The sequence below is a fragment of the Sylvia atricapilla genome, chromosome 6 (genome assembly GCF_009819655.1).
Source record: "Sylvia atricapilla isolate bSylAtr1 chromosome 6, bSylAtr1.pri, whole genome shotgun sequence".
Lineage (NCBI taxonomy): Eukaryota > Metazoa > Chordata > Aves > Passeriformes > Sylviidae > Sylvia > Sylvia atricapilla.
In genome coordinates this window covers 13,790,457-13,808,248 of record NC_089145.1, presented here as the reverse complement: position 1 = coordinate 13,808,248, position 17,792 = coordinate 13,790,457, and the positions used below count along the sequence as shown (strand labels likewise).

General features: G+C 37.1%; 1 protein-coding gene across 1 annotated transcript in view; it reads right to left on the bottom strand.

Moving 5' to 3' along the window:
- OTOG (otogelin) overlaps positions 1–17,792 on the bottom strand; it is an 83,973-nt gene that overhangs the window by 39,131 nt on the left and 27,050 nt on the right. Inside the window, exons 20-27 of the mRNA XM_066320840.1 lie at positions 11,689–11,796; positions 7,351–7,489; positions 6,956–7,090; positions 5,746–5,892; positions 5,055–5,174; positions 4,065–4,181; positions 3,011–3,167; positions 1,989–2,015 (exon numbers count right to left, since the gene is read on the bottom strand). Of these exons, the coding sequence (XP_066176937.1) occupies positions 1,989–2,015; positions 3,011–3,167; positions 4,065–4,181; positions 5,055–5,174; positions 5,746–5,892; positions 6,956–7,090; positions 7,351–7,489; positions 11,689–11,796 (950 nt within the window). The remainder of the gene's footprint in view (positions 1–1,988; positions 2,016–3,010; positions 3,168–4,064; positions 4,182–5,054; positions 5,175–5,745; positions 5,893–6,955; positions 7,091–7,350; positions 7,490–11,688; positions 11,797–17,792) is intronic.

The following is a 17,792-nucleotide window of genomic DNA, read 5'->3' as shown; positions in this document are numbered from 1 at the left end:
CATTTCATGCCTCACCTGAGCAGGTCACCTCATTACCAGACATGGCAAGCATACATCCGAGATAACTGCAGCTAACAGCTGGGAAGTCAATCAGATTGACTCCTAAAATCTGTTCCAACAGGTTAAAAGTTTGGACTGCCATTTTCAGCCTGCCTTCATATTCTCGTTTTCCATAATGCTGAAATTTATTGAGTTTTGAAATCCTAAGGATGCTGCATTACAAACATTAAAAGCTTTAGATTCTAATGGCCTGAAAAGGTAGCCAGTTAGGACACAAGTCCATGCCCACCTAAACATGTACAAAGATACCTCTTAACCTTCAGGGCAGGGAGCTGGAAAAACATGTTTTAAATTAATACTGAAAACATCCAGTATTCTGGAAATATCCTCCTATGTTTAAGTATCCCATCTCAGGCCCATGCAAAAGTTGAGAGACCACAGCCACCAGCTGAGGATTTCTCTTGAAAAAAGACAAAGGGCTTCTGCTTCTAGTAGGACTGGAACTATTTCTCTCCGGATTCATCACAAAGTTACATAGAGAAAACTTCTGTCTGGTCTAAGACAGTTTCTTAACCTTCCTGTCTCCAAAATGAAGTAATTCTGGGTTATCCTACTATAAGTTACATAGACAAGAAATTATTCAGCATGGAAATGATTTTTTTTTTGCCAACTGACAGCTCTGAAACATCCTATATTGAACACTGATGAGCTGGATTAGCAAAGAGTATAAAAATGCAAAGTAAGAAGCATACAATAACCATGCTTACTGCAAGGCTGGTCACATGCACAAATCTCCACTATTTCCACTAATTTCTGCCAGTGAGAATTCAGCAACAAATAAAGGTAATAGCACACCTTAAAAGTTTGTGTTACCATCTAGCTTCACTACCATGACAGATGTTAGAGGCACTGCACTTTCAGCCTACCTGCAGGAAGGTTGTCTATTATCAGGCTGTGTTTCTTTTATGAAACAAACAAACCAACCAAAAAAGAAAACTTAAAACCTTCAATCACCTCCTATGTTCAACTATCCTTTATTTGAATTAATTTAAAGTCTTAAATTAATGGTGATTTAAATAAAATTCCCAGGCCCCATCAAAAATCTTGTCAGTAGTCAGTGTGTGAGAAAAGGCAAATTTCTTGCCGATATGTTTTGGCCCTGGCACAGTGCATGAGCCTGTCCTAATTTAAACTTGGTCCCTTTCTGAGACCTTTCCAGGAGTGAGTTGCTGCAATATTGATCAGAATACTCCAAGATACTCCATGCCATGTGGATAGACCTGAGCTTGATAAAAAGTTATAGCATAAAGAGCAGGAGCCCTGACCCTTCCTCACGCCAGGCTGGCTTGTGTGCCACATTTGACTGTGCAGACACAGACAGGATAATTTGGAAATAGTCTGAATTCCAGGGCTAACACAGCACTGCAGCACCCAGTGCAGGTTCAAGGTATGGTCTGGCACCTTCTCCAAGGTTTGTACGCCTTGCTGGCAGCCAATGTTGGCTGCTCAGGAATGTGAGGCTAGGTCAGGCAGACCTAAAAGGGGTGCTATTCCTCATCTGGGGACAAAAAGTTGTCATAGGTTAACATCTACCTCCCTCTGGAGGCTGCACAGGAGCCTGTGAGTGATTTAACCACCCACTGGGATCTGCTCAGCTTTGAACTGCACTGTGCCTCAAGCAAGTAGTGCCACTAGCACATTTCAGTTGATATGCTGTTAATGGTTTAATTGTTTAATCACCATCCATCACTGCAAAGAAAATTAGTTAGACACATGTCCTTGGGAGAGGTCCAGGGATAAAAAGTATCATGAAATTAAAAGCCTTTCAAAAAGCAAAATAAAGCAGCAAAACAGAATCTTGGCTTGTTAAACAACTTAACGTTCACAGATGTTTTCATTAACACAATTGTTTTTATACAAATAGTCTAAGACTTTAATAAAAAAAAAACCCAGATTCTATTGATATTGTCACTTCCTTTAGAACTTACCTTTGTTGAAATATTCACAATCATAAGCTAGAAAAAGAAAAAAGAAAGTTAGTCACTCTACAGAAGAACAGTTTTTCTACTCCCCTTTACAATTAAGATAAATTGGCCAAGTTAGATAATACACAAACATTTATTCAAAATTTATTGCAAATATTTGCTGTACTTCAGATAAAATACTAATTTAAACTACAAAGATATAAAGAAAGCATGGCTTCCCAGAAGGAAATACTAAGCTTACATACCTACAGCTGTCTTTTTGTGACCTCTAGTGGCTGTGATTTAGCTTCACATTAAAACTCACCTTTTCCACCAAAAGTTAAGAGCAACCCCCTCACTCTGTGGCCAGTTTACTGTGTGACCCTGAGCAAGCTGCATACTCTGTGCAACTGCAAAGTTAGAAAAATGCTTGTTTCCTTCCATTCTTTGCATCTCCCCTTCATTTATCACATCTTTGGGGACATGACAGCCTCCTGTTAGGCATTTCCACTAGGTGTTAGAGAAAAAAAGGCCTCAGATTTGTTTTTGTAAGTTCTAAGAATTGTTGGAGAGGAATACTAAGTTAATGACTATGCTCTGCTTAAAAACGTACTTTTTTCTCTTCAGAAGGCAAGAAATACATTTCACAGTTGCTCAGGGGGTTCTAATAAGGCATGTATGTTTACTAGAGCTTATTAAGAAGTAAAGTTCTCCTGAAGATGGAAATCACTTGAGCTGTAAACTTTGCACCTTTGGTTTGAGGGATGCACTCTGTACCCTAATACAGACATCCCAGGAGTTCTCCTTTCACATCACAGGACAAGGGATTAAAAGTAGAAAAGTATCACTCAGAAACACAGAAAAAGCACATAACCCAGCTAGACCAAAATGAAATTGGAGCAAGAGACACCAACTCATCTTCCTACCAGTGATGCTCAGGTTCAATTCCTGGCCCCAGGTAACCTGGTGTGACTGATTTTTCAGGTCTGGCTCCCATGAATGCAGGGCAGTGGCAGCCCTTGGCAACAGTGGTTAAACAAACTTACGGCACACTCTGGGAGACCTCCAGTCTACAGCAACTCCGTGCTGGCAGCACTGGTGGGCATACGCTGAGACACTGGTGCAGAAACACTCACAGTCACCTCCTTGGTTACAGCCACAAGTGTCTGTCAAGCAGTTGGAGTAAAACCAGGTGACGTCAATCTGGAAATAAAAATTATCGCTTATCAGAAACCCTCCCACAGAATCTGCCAATCAACACCTCGACACGAAGCTATGGCTCTTTCAAAAAGCAACATATCAAACGTGGAAGTATTAAAGATTTAATTCTCAGTGCTTCCTGAAACATGAGAAAAAACGTTCATTGGAATGAACCATAAAATCCTGTCCAGCGCTTAGAAACACAATTAAATCAATGACCCATTAAGGAACAGGGATAATAAGATACTAACGTGGGCTTGTGTTTTGTATTGTTCTGTAATATTTAAGCCCTAATAAACCGTGAAAAGCCTTATAAAATAAAATGTTTTAAAAATTAAAACTTGAGTAAATTATGGATTTACTCCAATCAGTAAACTCAAATTTTAAGGAAGTCAGATACACATAAAATAAAAGAAATCAAAGTAGATGAAAAGCTCTTCTTTACATGCAAGTAGGTCATACTCTCTTCATATTATCAGACAATTTCACACAAGAATTTGTCATTTTTCCTTACAGTATCTTCAAGTCTTAAGTGACAAAATTTCAAAGAAGACCGTCAATGCTGATTTGCTTATGTAAATTTTACACATTTACATAATTTACTCAAATTGATTTACATTTGAGTAAGTCTTCCAGGAACGAGTTCTTCCCACCTGGCACTGCCTATTTAATACATTTCTTTATACATGCATGAAAAATCTGAGTGCCATGTAACACATTTCATGAAAAGCAAGCAAGTGGTTATGCTTACACAAATAATTCTTGTGATTAAAAAGAAAATACCCCAAATTGAGTGTATTTTTGTCTTCATTAAATACAGAGTGCTTCATGTTGAAGAGCAACATTTCCCTCTGGTGCTATGTTCACTTTCCCCTGATTATACACAGGACTACAACTCACCACTGGGTGGCAAGCTTCAAATGCTTCACTTAGCAGAATCCCACATTCCTTCTTGGCAAACGGCTCTCTAAGGGGGTTCAAACTGCATGGATTTCGAATGTCAGAGCTGTCAACACACTAAACCAGGAAGCAAAACAAAGGTGAGCAATTTTTTTCATGACCGCTTTGTGTTTTGACCTTGCAAAGCATATTTTTGTGCTTTTAATTTTTTTAGGGAGATGCAAAACATGAAGCGCATGCATCATCTATGAAACTAAATCAGGAGTATTATATAGAATTAAAAGCTAATGCTAATGAAGAACAGGAAAATCACACAATTTGAAGAAACGTTTCAATGGTCTGAAAGCAGCAGAAAAACACACACATACATCTAAGCAGAGGTGCCAGAGAGGCCCAACCTGCAGTACTTACACCTGAACAGTGTCCCTGACATAAATAACAAAGATCACTCAGATAATGTGCATCAGGAGCAGATGCACACTAAAAATGCACAGATGCAAAAATCAGATCTTTTTACCCTAACTACTAGGAAGGTACATTTCTATGAACACCACTAGAAACATTACCTTACAAAGAGTTCTATTTCTAACTTTACAACATGGAGAATTTTTATGTCCATTTCTGTGGTTGCACAGTTACATGTTTCCCAGCTATGAAGAATCAGTTAAGCTGTAAACACACTCTAAAGTGAACTCAAAATTCTTCCATTATAAAAAACCCCACTACTTTACTGTTCAAATGTAATCAAAAACATTCAAAAGCATTCTTCTTTACTCTCTAACACTCCATCATAAAAAGCTGATTACTGTTTTTTCTTTAACAGATTATGACATCTTTAAGAATTGCTGATACTGTTGTTTGTATTGCTGCCTTACTGGTTCTTCCAGGAATGAACTTCTGATTTCATTCAAGATGAATTTTATGGTATAACAGGAAAAAAAATCTACTAGCAAAATATAATAGCAAGCACATTCTCTTTTTGCCATGTACCTCTACAGCTGTCCAACTGTTTCCAAACTCTTGTGAGTTTGTTAATTCAAAATTATCTGGAGTCCTCAGTTCATTTACTGTCTTCAAATCAAAATTTCCACATAATCCAGTCAATTCTCCCTGAGAAAAAACCACACACATATACAAAAATGTATTTTCACAAGATGAAGCACTATCAGTCATAACCATTTTTAAAACTTGCATCTTCAGCTGTTTTATTATAAATTTGTCACATTTTGATCATTCTTCACATACATTTCAGTCAAAAGAATTCAGTAACAAAGCTATGGAGGATATTTTATTTTGGCAATGTCACTATTATGCTCTTTCAGTTATGTATCCCCAAGCATTTAAAAAAGGAGATGATCTTTTTGTTCAGAGAAGGGAGCTGTTAGCCAGTTATGTGTTTTTTTCAAGGCTTAGCAAAATAACATCTGCTTCAGTCATGTAAGGAATGAGGACTGAAGGAGAACTTTGACCCAAAGATATTTCTCTCTTCTGTATAACTTCTGTAACAACAAAGAGTAATGAAAAAAAAAGATAAATGAGAATCAATAGTTTCATTGACAAGGTAGCTGAATGCCACTTTAATTTATTTGACAGTGTGCTTGCTGAATAATTATGCTTTATTTAACAAGATTTTCATAAATACCTCAGAGAAATGGCAATAAGAGTGTTGACTTCCACCTACCTGCCACTGATGACCCATCTGGACATGAACTGTTGTTCTCTGATCCCAAAGAATGGTGACATGTTCATCCGGAAAATGAACAACAGTGAAAAATCCAGCTTTCCATAACTGCATTTTTTGTAGGCCATCTATGTGACTAGATAAGCTCTGTGCAAAATAAAACGAGGGAGCTTATAATGGAAATAATATCTTCATAAAATGATCACTTGACAGGAAATTAAACACCCAAATAATATTGACAACATGGTTCTCAGACATATCCAAAAACACACAGAAGGCCACAGAGGGAGAAATGCTTAAGCAAAAGGAGCCTGGATTTTGACTGTGAAGTTTATTGTATTGTTATGATTTTCCAATGTTAAAAGTTGATTTTATATCAAATTTACAGGATGGGTGATGAACTGAAAATCAGAATGTTAATGATTCATCTGGGAGGTAGATGAATAGTCTTAAGGCTCCTGATTATGATTTTTACTTAGTTATTAATAATTCTGTCTCTGTCACACGCTCTTTTTTTTTTAAATATGGTTAGGTAAAAGAGATAAATGAATCAGCCTCTGGAAATAAGGAATTATCCAAATATGTCCCTAGATTACAATCTTATTTACACGAAGCATTTTTCTCTTGATCCACTAACAATCAAACTGCAACTTATTTGTAGCATGGACTAAGATGCCAGGTTTAACTACACAGTATCTCTAACCTCCTCTCTCTAGTCAGTCTATAAACTGTAATTTTATATTATAATCACTAATATACTAAACATTTACAGAATAGAGTTTGCAGCTTGGCCAAAACAAAAATGAAATTCAGGCTGTGGAGAATATACCAGGGGCTTTAATTTGTTGGGATTTTTTAACTGTATACAAATATTCCTCCTATACATTCCAGACCTGACTAAGCTCTTAGTTCTAGTGGAATTAATAGCAAAACTCCCACTGACTTCAAAACACCTGCATTACTCTTGAGATATTAAACATGATTTAAGTCTAAACAAAAGAGCTAAAATTATATCATCTAATATTTTTGTCAACTATGGAGAATATTTTGTTTAAGGTTTCAATCAATCCAGATGTGAGCAGCAAACACTGTAAAGATATTTACACCTCTGCTACTGAAGTGGCACAATAAGTTCTTGGTTATGAAAGGGAGAAATAACCAGAAAAGTACATAAGCTGTTTTTTGACCAGCAGCAAGAACCGAAACTTACTGGATTCCCAGTTTCATCATCAAATACTAAAAAAGACTTCCCAACATTAATGAAAACGTTTTTCCTGCAAATGATTCCAGTACTAAAGCAGTCAATATTCTCAATAATGACAGAAAGACTGGTTGAAGAAGTACCCTGAAGGAAAAAAACAAACAAACGTCCATTTTAAAATATACCAATATAAATATGCATATTGTTACATAGTTCAGTTAGCAGAAGCCTCAGTGTATATTTATGTTATGTATGATTCAAAGTCCAAACAATATCAAAAACCAAAAATGAAAAAACAGGACGTAGGACTCAATGAAATGCACAGCCAAAATAAGTACAACAGTAGATTTTAACAGTTTTAAATCCACTTTTAGAGATGTTTAACAAAAAAAAAAATATCTCACCTTAACTAGGTAAACCTTACAAGTTCCAACAAAGTCAAAGGTGAGCCCGTCGAAGGTCCTGTAGTGCCGGTCCCCGTACGCCGTGCACATCGATGGGCAGGGCTGGAAGGTGCACTGGAATGATCCATGCTGGCAAATGCTGAAAAATGCACCACCAACAACGGGAATATCAGCTGCAAGCCCAGAAAAATGATCACAGCTATTGCACTGAGAAGCAAAGAAACAAAAGCTGTGCAAGTGTGAGGTGTGCGGACAGAAGCATCCTGAAATGTTGGCTAGAAGCAGGACACATTAATTTACTCTCTGGGAAAAAAAAAAAACCAAAACCATACATATTGAACTCAAAACATCTAAGTTTCTTTTTCCAGAAGAATTTAGAGGCTCCAGAATACACAGACAGCACAAAAAGCCTAAAAAACCCAAAAAATATAACCAAGAACAACAAAAAATATAACCAAGAATAACAAACTAATAATACAAAACATCCAGTGCAACATAATACAATTTATTCTCTAGTGCACACCAATAACATGCCACAAAGTGAAAGCCTTCTTTTTCAGCTTTTCACCAAACATTGTTTTCTGTGCAAGCTGAATCCTAGACTCAAAAAGTAGCACGTCCCATCACTAGAGTCTTCCTGCATTCTCTGCCTGAATGAGACTTTCATAGAATTACCAAGGAAATATTTCAGTAACATTATTTTGGTTCTTAGGTTCCTTATAAGATCCATGTTGTTGGACTTACTCTTTCTGCAGATGTCATTACTCCCAAACCCCAGCCTAACAGTTTAGGAGCTTCCAAAATGGTTCAAGTTATGTCTATAGCCACCTCAAGCATCAAAGGATTTCCACCACACATCTAATGAATGTTCAGACTTGTTGAATTCCCTTTGCAGCATAAGATAATAAATGGATTCTCTTTGCATAATAAGAGGCTTTCCAGCGTTGGATAAAACGCCTCTTTCTGAATCAACCAGTTGCAATCTAAATAACATTTTCAGAAATTATGTAAGTTTTATAAATAATGGACAGAATTTCATTTCCTGCATCCACAAGTAATCATTAAAATACCATTTTTACATTCCCAAATGACCCAGACACTTCAACTGTCCTTGATAAAACAGCAAAGCTGTTGGCCTGGAATAGCTTTAGTATGAGAATCTTTATAAATGCAAGTTAAACTAAATACAGCATGTGATATAAATTCTGGTACATGCCAAAGTTTGGTAGGGCTTTTTTAATACTTTAAATTTCCTCATTAAATGAATGCTGAATATTCTGCAATTAAGGTCTTAATCTGACTTACAGAAAAATGGGATAAATCCCTAACATGTGACATCCCATATACTGAAGCAGCAGGCAGTATAAAGTTTTTTTCTCAGTGTAAGTTTTTGTCAGTATAACTTGTCCTTCATATTTTTATCACAGTGCCAATACACCACTCTTTCCAAAAGAGCAGCAAATATCTGGAAAATCCAGGCAGCTCCAGCTGCTGGTAGCATCAGGTTTCCTTCATTTCACTTAGCAATTAACTTGCACCTACATGGAGCCACTGTCCAGATCTTCCAAGACTCTGCTTATCCCATCACTGATTTGGTCCACTGCTTGTGTTCTGCATCACTTCATGTATCAATAGACAGTGCATATGGATAAAAAAAGTTAAAAGTAACACACGTGAGAGGTGTTTGCTGTACCAAAGCACAAGGAAACAGCAGTAGGACTTGCTAACTGCAGTCACCTCAGAACAGTACCAAAGGAAGGAGCCTCACTGGGCTGATGGAGAGAGAGGCAAACAGAAGAAATTATGTTTGGACTGGAAGACTGAATGCTGCTTCTCATGTTCCCCTGAGACATCAGGTTTTAGTTTTGCTCTTGCCCTATTCAAATGCTTCTCTGTATGCTGACCTCTTCAGGGCATGTGCAGAAACATTTCTTAACATGTAAAGGGAGATCCTTTTCTTTTTTCAGAAACACACAAGTCTATAGTCAGAAGGAAGGGATTAAGTTGTAGACTTAATCTTTAAAGTCCTTTAACATCTTTAAAGTCCTCTGCACCAGGCTTGTTTCACACTAAGTGAACTAATAATTATTTATCAGAATCTAGAGAGCCCTAGTTGGAAAAGCTGAGCTACCAGAACCTTATAAACTTCAAACAGCTTTTTATGAAGCATATTTCCAAGAAGTATTTAAGAATACAAGAGGCCCAATTCAGCACAGAGAGTGATCGGGAGTTGCTCAATGGTCTCAGCATACGACCAGCACATGTATTTGCATAAACTCATCTTACCTGGCACAGCACCCCATCAAAATGTTGCTCTGACAGCCTCAGCATTAAAGCACTTTATGTTTAATGTTGCCATTACATGCTAAATATTTCAGGTACTTGCATTGAAAACAAAACCTGGGAAACCTAGAACCACAGGTCAGTCAGACCCCTGGTCTTGGGTTGAAAGTTCCTGTCAGCTCACAGGTAGTTTTGCCAACTTTTGAAATTATTTTGTTTATCATATTACAGTTAAGTATTGATCTGATTTATCAATTGATGTTGCTAACACTACATTAAATATGAGTAGGATAACACTTAGTATCAACACACACTAATTGAATGCACCAACCCCATTATATATAGATAACTTCCAGGAGTTCCTAAGGGTGTTAGTTTGCACAGCACTCCCATGCTTTGCACCTTTCCTTTAACATATCAGATACACACTCCGCACACTCAGAGATTTTATATGATTTATATCAAGCAGAGCTTGTTGCAGATTCCCCTCTACTAGAGAGCAACTGATTGCCAAAAAGCCATTATCACTTAATCTGTCTTTGCTTCTGGACATGGAAGACTGCAAAAGCATGACAAGATTAAGGATTTCTGCATGAATTAATGAGCGTGGCCTCAGGGAAAAAAAAAAAAAAAAAAAAAAAAAAAAAAAAAAAAAAAAAAAAAAAAAAAAAAAAAAAAAAAAAGAAAAAAGGAGAAGGTTAAATATCCAGTGTCTTTCTCCCTGCACTGCTGCTGCCTTTGGTAAAGTCTCCTACAGATTAGATGGGATAAATTAATTCTCTCTGATGCAAGCAATCCCACACCAGGTCCAAATGGAGAAGCCTTTGGAGACAAGGGGGTGAATAACCCGGGTCGCTTTACCTGCCTGCCCAGTGGAGATGGCTTCTAAGTCGCTTCCCCAGTCGACCAAAGGGCTACAAATCTCTTCTAGAGCAGCTACTGAGGACCTGACGAGAGGCAGAGGAAGGCAGTCAGCACAAGGCTGGAGGGGGCACCACATCCAGACAAGGCAGAGCCTGGTGCTCCAGACAAGCCTTCCCTGGGCTGGGCAGGCCAGGAGCAGCAGCTCACCAGGGGACACCAGTTAAATGCTCCTGGTAGGCTGCAAGGAGGGCAAAAAAAGAGGGAACTGCTCTGCTGGGAAGCTGGAGGCTACACCTCTACCACAGCATCATGGTGCTTGGCAGCACAGCTGATTTTTCTGAGGCTCTTCTGATAAGACAAATGGCACTGCTTAGTGCCAGCCTGCAACACTCAGCCATGGTCAGAGAGGAAAACAGGCAGAGATGGTCAGGAAATGAGCTTGTTTCAGGCAGGATCAGGCAGGTGGGGTGTATTTTCACATTCCTGTGAAGCTTATTCAAATGGCGGTAAAACACATCCTACTGAGAGTGCTGGAGGAAACCTGGCAGGGTACGTGCTGCCTTTACAACACTGGATAGTAACAGGAGCAGTGCCTGAGTGTGTTTAAACGATCCTATCAAGCCTTGCCTATTAGAATTCTCCCTCTGAAGGCTGACTGATTCATCATATACACAGTTACCCAAATACACAAAATCAGTGACCAGTTCGTCAGTTTCTTTGCTCGGTACATGATGTGCTCAGTACTCCCCTAATTCAACACAGTAGTGGATGCACATTTAAGGACACAGGGTTATGTCCTGGTCTCTAGACTGCTCAGATTCAGTACCAAATGTGAAAAAGAATAAGTAAAAAGCTTTTGAAAAATGTCACTCAGGTGTAATATTTAAGGGATTTTACCTGTACTTAAGGAATATTAGCCAAGACCTCAAAAATAAAACAATTTCGTTTTTCTAAATCAAGATTTTTAAAAACTAAAAAGATCCCAAACCGCTATTATTTTGTCATGTAAAGCACTTCGGAACAACAAAACCTGTACCAGTTTTAATAGCTCTTTGAAGAAATACAAATACAAAGTCAAAGTAGATGATTCAGATAATCTGCTGTGAAATTTAGGATTAAAACACATGAAGAAAAAATAAACAACCTACAAATACTAAAGTGAACTCATCCCTTAAATAGATCTCCACTTACCATGTATGACAGGAAGAAATGACTTTGTCGCCTGGAAAATATTCCTTCCCCTTCCATGAGCATGGACATTCATCTGCATCCAAGCACATGTCCCCATGTTTCACAAGACTATCAAAAAACCACAAAAAATACACATTCAGCAGCAGTACAGCTGGTATCCAGATACAAAAATATTTTCCTGGACTTTAAAGTTACTGCCATTTTTTAAATTGAGACCCAAATAATATTTAAAGTCTTCTGAAGTGGCACAATTTTAATAATAATTTGGCATGAAAAATTTGGTACCTTCCTTTCACAGGTACCTGAATATTTTATCTTTATTAAGTGCATTTTGGACACTAACCCTCTGAAGACTGACTTGTTGATATACAGATTCTAACCTCAGGGGAACTCAGAATTTCTAGAAATCCTCTAAAGTTCATCAAATTTCTTGTAACTCAGACAATTAAATTGCATTTAACTGACGCCAAGAGATAATCCATGAGATGTGGGAGCCATAACAGCCTTTTTTTCTAGTGGTATGTACTCTTACTGTCCAAAATTAGTGGCATATATAGTCTAAGGATTTTCAAATAAGGATTTCTTCTTAGCCCCTTCTTTTCTTTCCCTAATTTAAAATTTTATTTTGCTGCAGTTATTCTATAGCTGTAGTTACACCTCTTGCTCCAGGAATAGTTTAACCAAGACCAAAAGAGCTATCCTGGCTGCATGAAATTATTGTTTTAAATTAATATTTATTTCCACATGACAGGCACCTTCATGCAAGCAATTACAAATATACTCAATTTTAGTGACAGAAGTGTCCTCATTCTTCAAAGGAGATTTTCATTATAACACAGATCACCATATACAGAGCTATTTACAGTTCAAGACTAATGTTATGAATTTGTGTTTACACACAACTCCTAGATAATCAGATAAAAATAGGAAAGTGAAAAAGATTACTTTCATAAAGAAACAGAGGAAATCTTGCCTGGCAAGTCTAAACAGAGTAAATAGTCCTAATTGTAAAATAAAAGGTTTGTGGCTTTTTGATAATATTCAGAAAATCTGAAATTAGACAAAGAGAGAGATAGAGATCTCCAGCAGATTCTACAAATAAATGTCAGGAAATACACCAGAAGAATTGAGTTATTTTATTAAATAAGCTATCATTTCACTGAGCCCAGGAAAATTGCATTTCTTTCAAAAACCAATTCAATTTTTTACAAATATTGTAATGCTGTTGGATAAGCAAAGCGATGCCAATATGGGACCTGAGGGTCCAGTAACAGGTAGAGCAGCTGTGATGACAAATCCATCTCTCAAATGAAAGCTGTGAAACTTGAACTCTTGACAAGCTGCAGCAGTGTCTTTCACTCCAACTGCTGCAGCTCCAAGTTGTTTTGATCCTGCCCCATTCCATACAGCAAAAGAATCCAGAGCAGCTAACACACCAGCTCCATAGTAAAAGGAGCACATATTACTTACAGGCACCACGCAGTCTAGGATTAACCTTGTTTCTAATATTTGAAACCTATTTGTATGGAGAAATAAACTGTCTCTTTAAATGGTACTTTTGGGCAGATACTTTTTTTTTTCAAGTTCAACTTTCAAGTTCAAGTTTGTTTGGAATCTCAGTACCTCTCTGTAGTAATAAAAAAATACAAAAATACAAAGAAACTTGTAATAAAACCTGTACCCTTCTGTACAGGTTTTCCTGGGTTCCTAACAGATTCATTGTTCCTGATGTCTAGCACTGACATTTGGGCAAGATAAGGCACCAGGGACAAGATGTGATAGGTGTGAGGGTAACAATAATGTTTTGTTTCCCTGCTATCCAAAAGGAAACATTTCATCATTGAGTTCGTCATGAGGCATTTTATTTGCTCGTATTAATGAGTTTGTAATTTGCATGTGACTCTTCTTCAGTGTGCTATGTATCAGACAAATTTACAGCTATGTGAGGCTTATGAATGGGAGCATGCAGAACACCATAAACCCTCCTCCCCCATCAAACTGAAAACCTGTCATTTTCCTCCAGGATAGGTGAAGTGTTCTTTGTAATCCATACTTATTTCAAGCATTGTGTCACTGGGAGACAATCAGCTGTGAGACTGGAATTCCCACTGGTTTAAAGCTGCTCAGAACTGAACAGGGCACATTCAGACACAAAGAGATCACACCGACAAGGTAACACTAAATGCAGTTTTTTTCCCCACGTTATTACACTGGATTAAAAAAAAAGGTGATAACAGCTTTCTCTCTTGTAAAGCCAAGCAAATGGATAGATTTCAATGATCTAAGAACTCACCACAAATCCCTACAGAGAGGCCCTGCACAGCTCCTCTTTGAAGTATCAAACATTTCTTTCTTGATGCTTGTACTTAACTGTCCAGCCTACAATGAACTGCAAAGACACAAGGACAACTATCCCACTTCACCCTGCTGAACATTCACTTTCATTATTATCAATACCTTTCTGCATTCACACAGAAATATGTAAATAATCTTGGTAAAAGCACCATTACAAGTTATGTTACCTGTGACTCATCAAACACTCCTTCACTTCTGCAAAGATCACAAATCTTGGCCAAAACAATAAAAAAATTGCTCTCCCAGCAGAGCAGTTTTCAAAAGTCTGTGTCTTGCACAAGCTCCTTCACCTCTCTTCTGCAACAGCCTACCATCAACTGATTTATGCAGCCACAAGTTCTTTTGCCACAACACTGAATTTGCTCTCTGAAGGTTTCACAGATTTTCCTACAAAGGTCTGCAGTAGAATATAAGGGAGGCAAAAAATGAACAAAATAAGCAGCAGGGAGCATTTGACTCGTCTAATCAGAAAACAAGAAAAAATTCGAGAGAAAAATCCAACATCAGTAATGTTGCTATAGCACCTAATGCCTTCATTACAGTTCATTCACAGCCTAGACAGGGAGAGCTAATAGATCCTGGCTGACTTCTCTTTTTTGTTTGGGGAGCTTTTTAAAATCTCTTCTTTCCCCTGATTTATTATACCGCCATGTTAACTAACTTTGTAGAATGCTTGGAAAGTTTTTGTTATTCTCACTATACCCTTCCATCTTTCTGTGTTAACAAATGATTTTGATGCTTTAACAGAGCTATTCACTTTCTTTGGCAGCTTCACCAGCTTTACCCTGGATTGGAAACCTTCCTGCAATCAGCTCCACCACCAGAATTTCAGAAAGGAACTCGGAACATAACAGAAGTCTTCCTTTGAAGTGACTGAGTTTACTATTTCTCTTCCTAAAAATTAGTCAGAAAGTAGAAGGTCATATGGAAAGGTGCTTAAGAACCTGAATGATACTGGTGAAATTTTACTGTCAATTAATACAAGTACAGGGAAAAAAATAGGCTATTTGCAGCTAGTGTAAACTAGAAAGTAGGAGACCAAGAGGGTTTGTAATTATTGCAAGAGGAAACAAGGAACTCCAAAATCTATCAAGCAAAGTTGCAAGTCTGCAAAGCAGAAGAGGATGGAAAAGAACTGGATTGTGTTGAAAGGGCACTGCAATTGATGTTTTCTTTGGAAATGAGCTCCTGAACCTTCAGCATGCTGTGTCTATTGCCATTAGAAAAAGCAACAAGCATAAAATCTGGTGTGGATAAATATTGGTTCCTAAAACACCCAAACACAGGAACATTGATGCAGTCTTCGTAAGAGAATTGTATTTTCCTGAGGAATTAGTCAAGTGTACAGCCATGATGTGATGTATCCTCATATGGGTTAATCCTTATTTGCCTGGAAAATGTTAAATCTCAACAGACCTCTCGAAAGCTCTGCTCAACACAAAAGTTTAGATTTATTAAAAAAACAGCCTGATAGCCACAGCAGGGCCATCCAGAAGAGTGAGGTTTGGACAGAACACAGTTTTTGTTTTCAGGCTAATAATAACAGTAAATTCTGAATTTAAACTGAGGAGCAATAGGTCTTCTGAAAAATGATACTGAACACACACCAAAAGCACAAGACTTTGATTTAATCCAAGGAGACTTATTTTAAGAACGTAATATGGTCAATGTAATTACATTAATAAAGATCAGTTTTCTAAAAATATTTGAAACAGATCATCTATGTTATTCCCATCTTAATTCTTCATTAATAGAGTTGTTTATCCATAAGCACATTTATAAGATGACAAAATTAATTGTTTTCTTTGTGAAAATCAAAGTGATGAGTTTTTTTTAATAAAACCTTCCAAGAATGTGTTCAAGCTTGTTATGTGTGACATGATACATAGCACAGAAATGCAATGATAATTTAGAAATTTTTAGAAGGAAAAATCTGGCATGATATTCCTTTCCCAACGAGATGCAATTATTATGAAATAGACTTGGAAATTGCTATGTATTTCAGCTAATGGAAATGTGAATGGATAACATGATCTAAAACAAATACTGATGCATGTTATTAAACAATCTGAGTCAGTCCAAATGAAAGCATCTGTCTTCAAAAATAGGACAGGGCTCTTGTTAGAATCATAGAACCATTTAGGGTGGAAAATACCTCTAAGTTAATAACTCCAACCATTATAATAACCCCACAAAACTATGTATATTGCAAGTACAGCACAAATGTTATGCTGTACACTCTATAAAGCATAAATCAGTTAAATCCAACTTATGCTGCAGTCAAAAGGTAAAATCCTGTCAATGGGGGAAGTGAGAAAACAATTCCTTCAGGAAAGTGACTGCTTTTCTTGACACAAACACTAACAGCAAGCTGTAAGCAACAATGAACAGAAGCTGTTTTGGAGATCATTACTGGTCTGACTGGAGACCATGAAAAAAAAAACAATGGAATAGGACAGGCACAAAGTAGCATATGTCCATCTGGAGCAAACATGTCACAGAGCATCCAGAGATGTAGGAAAATGTGACATTTTCCCCCTTCTTTATTCCCCACCTTTTCCTTTACTCTGTCTTTGCTCTTTGCTTCATCTGCAGCCTGATTAAGGATTGTGTCTCCATGTCAAATCATGCACATTTGGTATAGTTAAGGAGGAAAACTAATTTGATTCGTAGAAACCCAGAAGCAGAAAATGGAATTCAAATGTCATACTTCAAAAAATATGCACTGAGTATTACTTTTTTTGAAATTCAACATAGAAATATAGAATATTTCCCTTTAAATGGTGACAGATGAAAACCAGTAAGAAAAAATATAAATAAAGCCTTAAAAATTAATTAATATGTCAGGCAAAGTAGGGTGAATCAACATTAGAAAGTGAGTTCCAGGAGAATTAATGCTCATTTTAAAGGCTTCTAAAATGGATGGAAAGTGGATCATCAATTTTTGTACCTTGAAAACTGTAAGCCACAGAATAATCTCCTGTAAATTTAGGTATTTACTTAAGCATGGTTACTTGCACCTGATTTACACACTGAAGCTTACAGCTGCACTGTAAGCACACAAAAAAAAAAAAGTAGTAGTGAAGTATTTGTAAGAGTATTTCAGACTCCAGATATCAGAAAAACAGACTGCAAAACAAAACCACTGCCCCCTTGAAATCTTAACACCACTTCTGTGAAAAGAGGCTCTTTTTTGTTAAGTTCCCTTCAGGGTATCACTGAGAAATAATCACCCCACTAAACAGATCAGAAAGGTCCTTCCTCCTGAAAAAAATGCAGCTTCCTAAACAGGCTTCTTAGTTGGGACATATTCACTTTACTTCACTCACTTTTTAAATTATTTTACCTAAATCAAACATATTAAACTGATTTAATTGCTGCTTAAACCAGCTTAGTTTACATGCAATTAATCAAGATAAACTGATGCAAGATCTCAAACAGGAACCAAAACATGAATAAAGGAATTAAAGTTACTATTTCAGGTAAAGGACTAATGTTAAGATCAAAGAAACTCCATGGCTGTTTTACCCTTTTAAAGTGGACAATGTCACCTCAGTTTTTTATTTCACCAGTAAGAACTGATAGTCCAGAAAAGGGATTTCAAAGTTGCATAAATTCACAGTGCATTGAATCCCGCACTGCTTGAAATGACATGAACACAGGAAGAGGTACTGTATAAAGGTGATGGTATTTTACCCATTTTTCTCTTCCAAAAATTTAACCAAAATTTTTTCATTACTCTTCAGGAC